Below are 13267 nucleotides of genomic sequence, written 5' to 3' on the forward strand. Positions count from 1 at the left end.
CTTCAGGCTGTCCCTCGGCTCAGAAACCACTGCTGCCTTCTCTGGTTAACAGAGCCCATCCTCTTGGCTGTGTCTATGTCACTCCTTGGCTTGGCACACATTTAATCGGCAATCTTCAAAGTGTACGTCTTGTTCTCTGTAGTCTTGACTCAAAGGCAAAGATCACACCTTCGACCTTTTTGCATTCCTAGAGCCCTGAGCCCACAAAGTAGACGTTCAATACATGCATACAGAGCATGATGTTCATGCAGATTACCCAGATTGACTCGGCTCCTGTACCACAGAATCTGGACAGCTAAAAACTGCATTTTCCAGACTCCCCTGCAGCTTGGACTAGGTTCTACCAAGCTAGACATGGTGAAAGCAAGGTAAGTGGTAGCCACAGGTGTAGAGAATCCTTCCAAGGCATGGTGGTGGGTGGATTTGGTTCTTTGGGGCCTGTACTGTCAGGTCCCTGGTAACTTAGGAGCCGAGTTACCCCAGTGGAACAATGCAGTCGGGCATTTCTCATAGCTGCATGGCTCTTGGCTATATGGTACTTGAGCTTGGTTCTCCAGTTCCTGTGGAAATCTGTAAGTTTCTTACTGCCTGTGTAAACCTTTAGTTGGTGTGGTATCTATTTTCTGCAGCTAAGACCCATGGCTAATATTCTTTTTTTTTTTTTTAAAGATTTTACTTATTTATTTGAGAGAATGAGATAGAGACAGAGAGAGCATGAGATGGGGGAGCGTCAGAGGGAGAAGCAGACTTCCTGCTGAGCAGGGAGCCCGATGCGGGACTCGATCCTGGGACTCCAGGATCATGACCTGAGCCGAAGGCAGTCGCTTAACCACCTGAGCCACTCAGGCGCCCTAATATTCTTTTTTTTGTTTTGTTTTAAGGTCTAATATTCTTTTCTCCCTCAACCAGATTGTAAATTCCCAAAGGGCAGGAACTACATTTTACATTCCTCCTGTAAAATCAACAGAGTACAAAATTCCCCAGTAAACTTAGCAATACAATATGCACAATTCATTGAATTGAGTTAAAATTCTAAGATTCTGACAAATTCTATGTCCCGTCTATGACTGAAGAACCTAAAATGAAGTGGCCATTCTAATATGGTCTTTTGATACCTCAAAGCTAAGTCATGCCCAGAGGAGTCTGATTTTTTTCAAGTTTCTTTTTTTTTCAATTTATTGATTTTTATTTATTTTTTATTTGAGAGAGAGAGATAGTGAGTGAGCAGGAGCATGAGTGTGTGTGGGGAGGGGCAGAGGGAGAGAGACAAGCAGGCCCCCCGTTGAGCAGGGAGCCTCTCGAGGGGCTCCATCCCAGGACCCCAACATAATGACCTGAGCCGAAGGCAGACGCTTAACTGACTGAGCCACCCAGGGTCCCCTCAAGTTTCAATTTAAATACTTGGAAAGGTCAGAGGGGCAGTCAAGGAAACGTCCCCTTTTCTATCAATTTCTATTTATTGCAAAAATGAGGTAACATTAAATGGATTGTAACAATTCATCCAAAATGTCATTGGCCTAACACACTGCAATGTTCCCATTTTCTTCCCAGCCCTATTCCTACGCATCCTTAATTTTGCAGGGCTGTGGTCTACATTACTGCCTGGTAATGTAAAATTTACTAGTTTTGTAGTCTGCTTTCTCATATAACACAAGCAGTTTCCACGTTGTTACCTAGTTTTCATTGTTGGTGGCATAATATTTCTTTCTTTTTTTTTTTTTTAAGATTTTATTTATTTATTTGACAGAGAGAGACACAGTGAGAAAGGGAACACAAGCAGGGGGAGTGGGAGAGGGAGAAGCAGGCTTCCCGCCGAGCAGGGAGCCCGATGTGGGACTCGATCCCAGGACCCTGGGATCATGACCTGAGCCCAAGGCAGACGCCCAACGACTGAGCCACCCAGGCGCCCCTAATATTTCTTTCTGTAGCCATGTTACACTTGTTTGCACACCGACTCTTCCTCCAGCTTGTTCTGGCCTGATAGCTTACACTGCGCTCACCGTCTTTAGAATCACTTCCTTAGCATCACTTCCCAGGCGTGGGATTACCCGGCCAATTGGTCTAACTATCTCCATTGCTTTTAGGGCTGTCACACTCTCAGCAAAAGGATGAGGACACCAACGAAGCACTGATCTCTTTAATGTTTGCTGCTTTACAGGCGCCTCCTTGTCTTGATTTGCCTTGCTCTGGTTTTTAGGGAGGTTGACTATTTCCCAGGGGCTTGTTTTTTGCTCTTCCTGCCTTTTGTCCACTGAGCTCTCCTGGGGAGATGGCTCCGACTTCGGGGGCGTGGGACCCGGGAATGGAGAGGCGACAGCCAGGGAGGGGTCCGTGGTTTGCGCCCCGCGGTTCCGGGTTTACACCCGGCCCGCCCCGCCGGCCCCGCCCCGCCCCGCCGGCCCCGCCCCGCCCCGCCGGCCCCGCCCCGCCGGCCTGCACAGCCCAGGACTACACTTCCCAGGCGCCCCTGCGCGGCGAGCCCGGCCGCAGTTCCCAGCCGGGGGTGGGGACGCGGAGTCTGAGGCGCACGGCAGAGCGCAATGGCCGCGTGGGGAGAGCGGCTGGCCGGCGTGCGTGGGGTGCTGCTCGACATCTCGGGCGTGCTGTACGATGGCGGCGAGGACGGCGGCACGCCGATCCCTGGCTCCGTGGAGGCGGTGGCGAGGTGAGTGGGCCGCGGCGGGCGCGAGGCTCAGCTCTCAGCCGGGTCCCACCGGCGGTCTGGCCCGTGCCGGGGTCGGGGGCGGGGCTGCGGCTCTGGCCCCGCCCCGCCCTCCTGCTGGGACCCCACGGGGCGGGACCCCGCCGCCGCACCCCCAGCTGAGCGCAGGGCCGCTGCTGGTCCGAGGTTCGCTGTCCCACTGGGCAGCCCCTGCCTGCCTGCGGCAGCTGAGCGCTTGCCTTAGGGCTGGTCTGAACTGAGTTGTGCGGTAAGTGCACAGTCCACGCCGGATTTCGAAGACTTAGTGACAAAAACGTAAAGAGCTCTTTGTGTTGCTTTATAGGGATTACATGTGGAAGTGATAATAATTTGAATATATTAGGTCAAATAAAATATATTAAGTAGATTCCACCTGTTTTTTACATTTTAATGTAGTTACCGGAAAACTTAAAATTATGTATGTGCTGGCATCATTTGCTTGGGGGTGGAGAGGAGGGGGAGGGCATCTTGCCCACCAAATCTTGAGCACAGAAAACCACGCAAGGAACACGGTTGGCGCCACTGGACCCTCCGCTTTGTAGTTGCCATTGGCAGGACAGGCCAGTGCTGCCATGATTGTGATGGGCAGCCAGGAAGGGCTAATTGCCCAGGACTTGGGTTCCCAGATTCACTGGTTGGAGGACCCTGGGTTAGTGGCTTGACCTCACCAGGATGCAATTTACGTATCTCTAGATGGCAATTAAGTGAGCCTCTTGGTCCTTCTCAGGGAGCCCACCCTACCAGTCTGTACAGGAGCCAAACTATCCAGTGTAGCAAGGTTGGAGGTGTTTGAGAGGCCAGGAACTCAGAAAAGGGAGACATGGCCACAAGGAGTGCGTGTGAAGGGCATCCCAGACCTAGGAGACTCCCCACGGCCCTGGGAGCTTCATTTCCTAAAGTCCAGGTTTAAGTTCTGCCCTTTGCCTTAGTCTCTGTTTACCCCAAGGCTTCAGACAAACTCTGTCATGAACAAGAATATTATGTGATGGCACTTTATGGTGTCAAGAACATTATGGGAATGCAGCAGAGGGCACTGGCTATATTTTGGGGTTAAGTGAACCTAGTATGGGGAAACATGAGGCCACAGTCTCAGGGCCGTGACTGAGGCAGACAAGTCTTCATGGGGCTCATGTATGCAAGGGAAATGGACAGTAAACTTGGATGCAGACGAGTAAACACAAGATTTGCTGAAAAAGTGACAGAGGGGAGGTTGGACTTCTCTGAGGAGAAGGCATTGGACTCATCCAGAGGGTACAAAGGGCCACCTGGGCGAAGGAGCAGAGGAAGTGCATTACAGCTAGAGGGAACAGCAGCTGCAAAGGCCTAGCAGCGGAAGAGAGCTTGGCACGTTCATGTTCATGGAACCAAAGAGGAGGAGCTTGGCTATAGTGGGGACTTGTTGCGGAGACGTGCCTGGATTTTATCCTGAGCGCAAGTGGGAAGTCACTGAAGATTTCAGGCAGGAGTGTCATGTGATCTGATTTATGTTTTAAAGAACTTGAAATGCAAAAAGCGAAACTGTATAAGTACCAAATGAAAACAGGAGAGATTTCCTTTGAAATCTTAGAGTAGAGGACCTTTATAATTATGCCCCCAAATCTAGAAATCAACAGCAAAAAAAAATCAACAGCCTAAGAGAAAAATGCACAAAAGATATAAACAATTAGTTCACAAGGAAGAAAAAGTAAATGACCCCTAAGCATAGGAAAGATGCTCAGCCTTACTTAGGTAAGAGAAATGCAAATCAAAACTATGCCAAGGTGCCATTTTTCATCAATACCAGAAAACTGGCAAATATGCTCAACTTTGAGCATACATTCTCTTGGTGAGAGTTTGCGGAAACAGACCCTGTCAGACATTGCTTGTGGAAGATACATTTGGCATTATCTCTCACAGTTCCACTTCTGGAAATTGCCTTGCCTCATACATGAGAAAGGACATCAGTGTGAGGTCATTCATGAAAGTAACTTTTGGAAATAGGAAAACACTGGAAACAGCTCAAACACCCACTAATAGGGGAGTATCATGGTCCATCCGTCTATTCAGGGGAACACCATGCAGCAGAAAGACGAATGAGTGTGCCTGTCATATCGAGGTATTGTCAGTGAAGACAGCAAAGCACAGAACAGGCTGTGTGGTGTCTGTCTTTCGGGTGGAAAAGGCAGAAATGAGGGCCGGTGTTCCTGCTGCTGTGTTTGCTTAAGGAAGCTGAGGGAAGAGCTTCACTGTTTGAAGAGCTAGGGGGCGGACAATTGGGGAGCGCTGTGGGGTTGATTCTTCACTGTCCAGCTTTGTGTATTAACTTTTTTTAACCTTTTTGAACCATGTGAATGTATCTCCCATTTGAAATTTTGAATTCTTTGTGAATCATATGTCAGTAAAGCTGGAAAAAGGTACCGCACCCAAAAAAAAAAAAAAATTTACAAATATTTTAAGATCGCTCTAGTTGCAGGGGGGACTGTGTGGCTCAGTCGTTAAGTGTCTGCCTTCGGCTCAGGTCATGATCCCCAGGTCCTGGGATCGAGCCCCGCATCGGGCTCCCTGCTCAGAGGAGAGCCTGCTTCTCTCTCTCCCACTCCCCCTGCTTGTGTTCCCTCTCTCGCTCTCTGTCAAATAAAAAAATCTTAAAAAAAAAAAAAAAAGATCGCTCTAGTTGCAAAGTGGGGAACGGCCTGGCAGTGGGGCAGACAGCAGGGCTCAAGAGAGGAAGCAGGGAAAGCAGTTAGGAGACCATCATGTGGTCCAGAGAGAGATGGGGGGGCATAGACCAGGGATTTGGCAAGAAGGGAGTGAATGAAAGAGATGTTTGGAAGTAGGACCAGGAGGGCCTGCTGATACAATGAGTATTGTGGGGGCCAGGGAGAAGAGGAAATAAAGAATGGCTCCGAGTGTCAGACTAGAGCACCTGAAAGGATAGACAGGGTGGGAAGGGGGTGCAGGGCAGGTGTTCTGATAGCTCATGTCAAGTTCTTGGTCCAGTGCTAAGTGCAGGATAGACCCCATGACAGCACAGTATACATATATACATACATACATATGTTTATTTAAGTTATGGAATTTTTTATTGAAGTATATATGCAATCTTATATTAGTTTCAGGTGGACAGCATATTGATTCAGCAATTCTATACATTACTCAGTGCTCACCATGATGAGCGGAGCTGCCAACAGCCACCAAACGACATTATTACAATATTATTGACTATATTCTCCGTATTTCTTTTTTTTTTTTTTTTTTTTTAAAGATTTTATTTATTTGACAGAGACACAGCGAGAGAGGGAACACAGGCAGGGGGAGTGGGAGAGGGAGAAGCAGGCTTCCCACTGAGCAGGGAGCCTCACATGGGGCCCGATCCCGGTACCCTGGGACCATGACCCGAGCCTAAGGCAGATGCTTAATGACTGAGCCCCCCAGGCACCCCTATTCCCTGTATTTCTGGGCAGGCGAGGCTGCTCTCAGAGGCCGCCTATTCTGTGCTAGCTATTCATGCTTTCCTCTCACTGTCTTCTGTGGTCCCCTGACAGTCTGGGGTGGGGAGGGGCTGTGCCTCGCCTTTACCAGCTGAAGCCACTGCAGCTCGGGGCTTGCCAAGGTCTCCGCCGGGATGGCCCAGGGACCATGGGGATCCAAGTCTGCCTGACTCCCAGCCACTGTGCCTGAGCCATGCTTCGAGTCCTTTGTGGGAGGAGTGGGTATTGAGAAAGGTCTGGGGCTTCCAGCAGCCTGTCCTGAGTAATGCTCCCACCCTGACACAGACCTGTCCAACAAATGCATGCGCAGGTCGCAGGGTGTGGCGGTAAGGAGGGGTCCCTGGCCTGTTCACCTGTGCGGGTTCTGCACTGGCACCTTCCCACCCATCTCCAGGAGGGTTTTGTTTTGATTTACTTTAACTCAGGCTGATTTAAGTAGCCGGGATGTCTCTGCTAACAGCTATAGTGTAGAAATCTAAAGCTGGGGGCGCCTGGGTGGCTCAGTCGGTTAAGCGACTGCCTTCGGCTCAGGTCATGATCCTGGAGTCCCGGGATCGAGTCCCGCATCGGGCTCCCTGCTCGGCGGGGAGTCTGCTTCTCCCTCTGATCCTCCTCCGTCTCATGCTCTATCTCATTCTCTCTCTCAAATAAATAAATAAAATCTTTAAAAAAAAAAAAAAGAAATCTAAAGCTGTATAACAGTAGTCTTAAAATGCATCAGAGCCAGTTTTGTGGCTGAGAGGGGGATTTCCTTCTCCAGGGCATGTGGGATTTTTTTCGGTGAGGGGACATAGTGCTACTTACCCTGGGAGATTTTATCATCGCGCTGCCCAGGGGCCTAGAGAACTAATGGCCTCGTCCCTCTGAAACCTCCCGGGTTCCCAGGCCACAGGACCAAGTCCCCATGCCTCCTCCTAGTCCACCAGGGCCTTCTCAAGTGAGCTTCGTGGCCCCTTGGCCACCCCCTTGGCTACTTCATCCCGTTGCTCCCAGTCACAAAGACTTCTGGGTAGGGTTTTCACTGATGAGCCCCTTTGTGGCCAAGCACCCACCGAGCCTGGGCCCACCCACACCCTGGTGGCTCTCTGGACATCCTTTTCTCTTGGGCTCTTCAGCCCGGCCTCCAGTGGCCCACTGATCACACTCAGGCCTTCCTTGTGGGTGGCCCTGGGCAGGCACGAAGCCCAGCGTCCAGACACTCAGTGGTAGTGGGAGTGGTGCTGGAAGCTTCCCCCTGCTTTTGGAGTTTTCCATGGGGATGTTTCACACGTGCAGGATACCCCTATTTTGTAGCATCCGAGCTGAGCCTGGACTCTCCCAGGAACCTTTTAAGGGACAGGTCCTGCTTGCCAAGGTGAAGAACACTTTGTGTTTGGCCGCTTTCTACAGTGTTTCTAGCCGCTAGAGTGGTTTCTTTACACCGTGCACTCTGTGGCCTCCTTGATATGCGAGGCTCACTTTGATGTCCCAGGAGCTCAATGGAAGTCCCTGGGGTGAGGGCAGCTGCAGAGAGACAAGCATGATGGGGAGGGGACGAGGTCCTGGGGGACCGGTCACCCCATGGCAGCTCCCCAGCGCCGCAGGCTCCCAGCAGCACCGTCCATTTGGGGAGCCCTGGAGGGGGTGGCTCCCTACTCTTCTTCCTAGACTTTCTGTAGTGATATGTCATCCCCAGGTTTTCTGAAAGGTCCCACCGTTTTGGGGACATGGAGCACATGCGGAGGATAAACCCTGCTTTCCAGAACCATGTGGACGCAGTGATTGAGGGAGGCCTGTCGGGTCCTGCCTGGGTGCTTCCCAGCTGGCCCCCAGGTAGGGATTTCGGGCCCCTTTTCAAAGTGATGGAGGCGCAACTGGCAGAAGTGAAAAAAGTGGCTGGGCCAGCTTAACCCCTGGGTTCCTGTGACCTGGAGTCCTGTGACTCCAAGGCCTCCGTGTCCCTCCCAGCACCACGCTGCCTCCGGTGTAGGCATTTGCTCCTTCATGCACTCCCACCCAACAAGTGTTTACTGAGCACTTCCAAACTGCCAGAACCCTCGGCCATGAACGAGGCAGAGGGAAGTCCCAGCCCTCTTGAAGCTGAGAGTTCAGTTGGGAGAATCAGTGTAAACAGCACCTGGAAAGGCCCATGTCCGATTTGGGGGCGTGGGGACCTAGCCGGCAGGGAGCCGGGGAGCTGGGGTGGGGGAACATAGCCTTGCAGGCCCGCTGCGGTGTATGCTGGGATCTGCAGATGTCATCTGTGCCAGGAGTGTCCCCGATGGAACCAAAGACCCAGGCTTCGCAGGCCACGCCCGCTGCTTCCTCGAGCTGCTGGGGACGGTGCTGCGAGCTCTCTCACTGCTCTGGGATTTGTGGGCGGGCGTGGTAATGGGACATCTGTAACCAGCCCGGGGTGCCCCCAACAGGCCCTTTATTGGAGCCCATTCTTGGGCATTTGGGCTCTCGGAGGGGAGCCATTCAGAGGCAGGGCCGGGCCCAGCGGGGGCTGCAGGGGCTGGCCCAGGGGCTGGCCAGCACAAAGGAGAGCCCCAGAGCCATCTGCATGTGAAAGGCAGGTGGGCATTTACTGCATCCTGTCTCAGGCCACTAAAGCACATCTGCTGGGCCCAGCGCGGCCCAGCCTTTTTGTGGCCAGCGGAAGGAAGCAGGACTCGGCCCAGGGTCGTTTTATAAAACAGTTCCCACCCAGGGACTGCCAGACGCACAACCCATCCTTCCAGGTGGGGCCTCTCAAGCCCCGGGGTGCCCCGGAAGTCCTGGGACCCTGTTGACACCGAGGCCCCTCCCGGCAGGTTTTAGAGCAGCGACGGACGGGGCCGGGGGCACCTTGTCGGAAGTTGCCAGCCTGCAGACCTTAGGACCAACCCTTCTTCCCCTCCCCCTCCTCAATGCTGGGCCACCCTGGCAGCATCTGGGCCTAGGAGTGGCGATGCTAAGAGCTGCTAGGGACCGAGGGACAGTCGGGAGCCTCCCCTGTGCTGCCTCATCCCATCCTGCTGGAGGAGGTCCCTTGGGGATATTGGAGGGGGCAGCTGCTTGTTTGAGCTTGTTTAGGCCAACAGGAGCTTTCCTCACTCAGCCCAGACCTGGGACAAAGTGTGTTAGGACAAGACGGCTCCCTCCTTGTGAACAGTCCTGACCAGGGCATGAAGGTATGGAGTAAAGAGTCTAAATCCTTTTGTCACCAGCCCTGGCCCATGCATTCCCCCAGGGTGAAACGGTGGCTCCTTCCACACCCCTTCCTCTCGGTTTTGGAGGACTTGAAGGCACAATGCTTCCCTTTCCTGACATCACACCCTCCTCGCCTCCTGCCCCACCTTCCTGCCTCCGCCCTGGTGCTCACAGGTCACTGGAGCCTGAGTCCCTGCAGATCCCGAGCCAGGACTTTCCAACCTTCTGTAGCCTCAGAGCATTTATCCCCCAAATGAATCTGTGGTAGGAACACCCCCCCCTTAAAAACAAAACAAAACAAAAGAACGATGTTTGACAAATGTATATTTTCTCTGTTCAAATCTATAATTGATGATGAAGCCAGTCAGTGAAAATGATCAAAGTGTTTTGATGAATAACAATATTGAAGTCAGGGCCAGTGGCCAGCCCAACAGTTTAGTTTATTTTATTTTTTTTAAAGGATTTTATTTATGTGTGAGAGAGGATGAGCAGGGGGAGGAGCAGAGGGGGAAGGGGAGGGAGAAGCAGACTCCCCACCGAGCAGGAAACCCAACGTGGGGCTCGATCCCCCGGCCCTGAGATCATGACCTGAGCCTAAGTCAGATGCTTAACCTGCTGCACCACTGAGGTGCCCCAACAGCTCCACAGTTTATATGTTTATAGTTTCATGTGTGTGTGGCTGGGAAACAAGCTGCATGTCTATCAGGAGAAGAGGAGGGAATAAATTACGGTTCACCCAGACCGTATAGTATTCTGCAGCAGTTTGATGTTGACATTAGTTTATATCACATGAATGTTGTATATAGTCCGCAAAAGATGTTCTAGAATAATGTGTATAAAATACCATTTTTGTCCAGAAAGGTAGAGGAGACCCGACAATCCACACATATCGGAGATAGAGCAGTAGCATCGTGCACCTGACCCACACGGAGGGAAACAGGGATGTTGGATGGGTGCATGAGGCCGCACCGGACAAGAGTTGTTTCTCGGGTTCTCATCTCAGCACGGGCGGGCAGGGTCACCATATGGAAATCAAGGACAGCCAGGCTGGTGGTTCTGGAGCAGAGTTAATGGTTCACCCCAACCATGCTGCCTCTGGTAGGAAGCCCCTGAGATTAGGAGGTCATTGTGGCATGGGTTGCTCAGGAGGCTCACAAAAGGAGTTGTGACCACCATCCCCCCGCCCCGCCCCTAGCACCCCAAGAATGTACAGAGAAGGCATATTGGCAAACCCAGCCTGAGCCCTGCCTGTAGTAGTGTGTGGGGCAATTTCCCACGACCGGGGGGCTGATAGGATTCTGCCCACTTGTCGGGAAGGAACCAGAGAGTCTGGCTTAAGGATGCCTCGCCGGGAAAGAGAGTGGGGCCTGTGTGCTCCCCCAAACAGGTGCTGCTTCCTACCTGTCACCTAAAAGAATGCAGGTGTCAGCTCTTGGAGGTGAGGGCCTGGGTTTTGAGTCCCAATGCTGTCCTGCGATTGTGATGTGGTCTTGGGCAGGCTTCATAGCCTTTTTGTGCCTGTTGCCCACATGCATCACCGGGGGCAAGTTAAGTGGGATATTTTCTCTTAAACCACCCTTTTACTTGTGCTACCTCTAGGAGCTAAAGGAGCATTTTGTGGCTTGAACAGTCAGATAATGGGGAAGAGGTGGTTCTTTTGCAAATATGAAGAGTCTTTTGGTTGTTGAACTTGGTGCTGATTCAACCCGAAATCACTCAGCTCTGCCCAGGTTGTATTTTTCACATTTGTGTACATTTTCATGGGGCCAGTTCATAATAAAGGGTTCTTTTCTGTGCTCTGCCCCTGGATAAGGCACTCAGCCCCTCCGAACCCCAGGTCCTCATCTGTGAATGGGGATAGAGACCCGTCTCCCCAGTTGTCTTGAGAAGTCACTGTGAGCCTGGGGAGGGTGCACTGGGGGGCTGGGGAAGGTGCTGGCAGCCAGTGCCTGGGAGCTGTGGCTACCATTGGGCTTCCTTTTGTCCCGGGGGCCCCAGGATTTTTGCCCCAGCCTCCCTTGGCTGGGTTGAATTTTGCCCTCTTTCTTAATGATGCTCTCTGGGCTCCCTACGTCCTGGCCCCTCCTGGCCCTGGTTCACTGGGCATGTGGCTTCCTGTCAGACTGCCTGCCTCGAGGGCCCAGATGTCCCCAGCCAGAGGTGTGGTTGGCACTGTTGCTACCCACGTCTTCACTGGCATTTACTGAGTATTTGCAGCGTGCTGGGTGCTTCTGACAACAGTTTGCAAGTATCGTCTTCACGACAGCCCAATCGAGTAGCTGCTGGCAGTGTCCCGTTTTATAGATGTGCGAACCGAGGTTGGAGAGGGTCAGGTCAGAAGCCTCAGGCACACAGAGGTGGCGGAGGTACAACAGGCGTGTTGCTTTCTGAGTCAGGCTGTCACCTCCTGCCACCTGGCTCTGGGTGTGCCTGGTCTCTGTCCCCTGCAGCTCCTGGCCCGGACCAGCCTGTGATGGCACTCAGGGACGACTGGCTGGTGAATGGTTCTGCAAGGTTAGGGAGTGGTCCGAAGAACCCACAGCACCTCAGCACATGTCCTCAGGCACCTTGCATCCCTCTGAACCCCAGTCTCCTGCTTTGTGAAATGAGCCCTTGGTGGAATGCTATCCAAGCTCTCTACTGGTTTCTAGATTCCCTGCACTTGATTTTAAGTTGTGTTTATTAATAAATAGTACACTGATGTCTGTGGGCTCAGCATGCCCCTTTGGTCTGAGCTCTGAGGATCTGCCAGGTCAGAGAGAACATGCTGGATGGCAGGTGAGGCAGTTACAGGCACGGGGAGGAGGTACCTCGTGTTTCGTAAGAGCCCTGGCTTTGGAGCCTGCCCGATGTCTATCTGACCTCATCGCTGTTCTCTGAGGTCACTGGCCAGCCGGCCTGACTGAGAGGCCCAGCCAGGGCCCGGCCATGTGCGTCACCTTGCCCCTTGTTCTTTCTCTTCTCTCTAAGGATTCCGTTTCTTGCCTGGACTCTGACGACATGGTGATGTGCATGGCTGCCCACAGAATGTCAGGTGGAGAATGGGGAGGGACCCTAAGGTGGGGGAGAAACTGGCTGTCAGCCTAGCCGAAAGCTCTGGTGGATCAGTGGAAGGAAGGGGGAGGTGTGGCGAGCCCAGCCCAAGCTACTACTGGCAGAAGCTGTTACAGGTTCCCCTTGGCGTTCCTGGTCCGATGGTGATACCAGCGTGTGGGACGGCTCACGGCATGCGCAGTCCTGGAGGGCAGAAGACCAGGCACTGCTGTTACCCCATTTCATGGCTGGGACTCTGGGACCCCAAGAGTCTGGCCTCTGGATGCCTGGCATTCTCAGGGTGCAAGTGCAGGACCCCAGCTGGGAGGCCAGACCCTATTCTCATGGCAAAAGCCCTTCCACTGCTGCTCCAGCCGCAAGGCGCCTTCCTGACCCCAGCTGATGCCCATCACTGGGGCCCGCGGGGACCTGGGCTGGGTCCCTCCCTGAGTCAACATGAGCACCTCTTGGTACGTGCGAATGACTGTGTTTTCCTGCACGCAAAATGCAGGACTGACCACATAGCTGTCCGTGCTCCACTCACAGGCTCCTGTTTGACCTTCTATTTAAAAAAGAAGAAAAATGGGTTCTTAGAGCAAATAAGTACTTTGCAGGATTCACCTCTTCCAGATGTGTGTTTTCAGTCTCTGTGGCTTCCAAGAGAGACAGAGGCTGGCACGGCCGAAGAGCCCTGCTAAGGCTCCCGTCTGGGAGCGTCTGGGGGCCGAGGGCCTTGGCCAGGCACTGCCGCCCGCATTCCGGTCACAACAGCCCCCTGAGGTGTCGTGAATGTCCTTTCTCTCTCTAAGGAAACTGAGGCATAGCTTTATTTATCTGCTGCTATTCCCCTTTTAGTAGTAACAGGAACCCCCCACTCCACCAGGGCACG

At 52.8% G+C, this 13267-nt stretch overlaps 1 protein-coding gene across 7 annotated transcripts in view; it reads left to right on the plus strand.

The window, feature by feature from the left end:
• Positions 1–2476: 2476 nt before the first annotated feature.
• LHPP (phospholysine phosphohistidine inorganic pyrophosphate phosphatase) overlaps positions 2477–13267 on the plus strand; it is a 122117-nt gene continuing 111326 nt past the window's right edge. For all 7 annotated transcript variants that reach the window (XM_064595415.1, XM_064595417.1, XM_064595413.1 and 4 more), the window contains exon 1: positions 2477–2665. In XM_064595415.1, coding sequence (XP_064451485.1) covers positions 2541–2665 — 125 coding nt within the window. In that variant the 5' untranslated portion in view covers positions 2477–2540. The remainder of the gene's footprint in view (positions 2666–13267) is intronic.

Source organism: Mirounga angustirostris, unplaced genomic scaffold, assembly GCF_029215605.1.
Source record: "Mirounga angustirostris isolate CCGP_5_RB_7025 unplaced genomic scaffold, mMirAng1.0.hap1 SCAF_6, whole genome shotgun sequence".
Lineage (NCBI taxonomy): Eukaryota > Metazoa > Chordata > Mammalia > Carnivora > Phocidae > Mirounga > Mirounga angustirostris.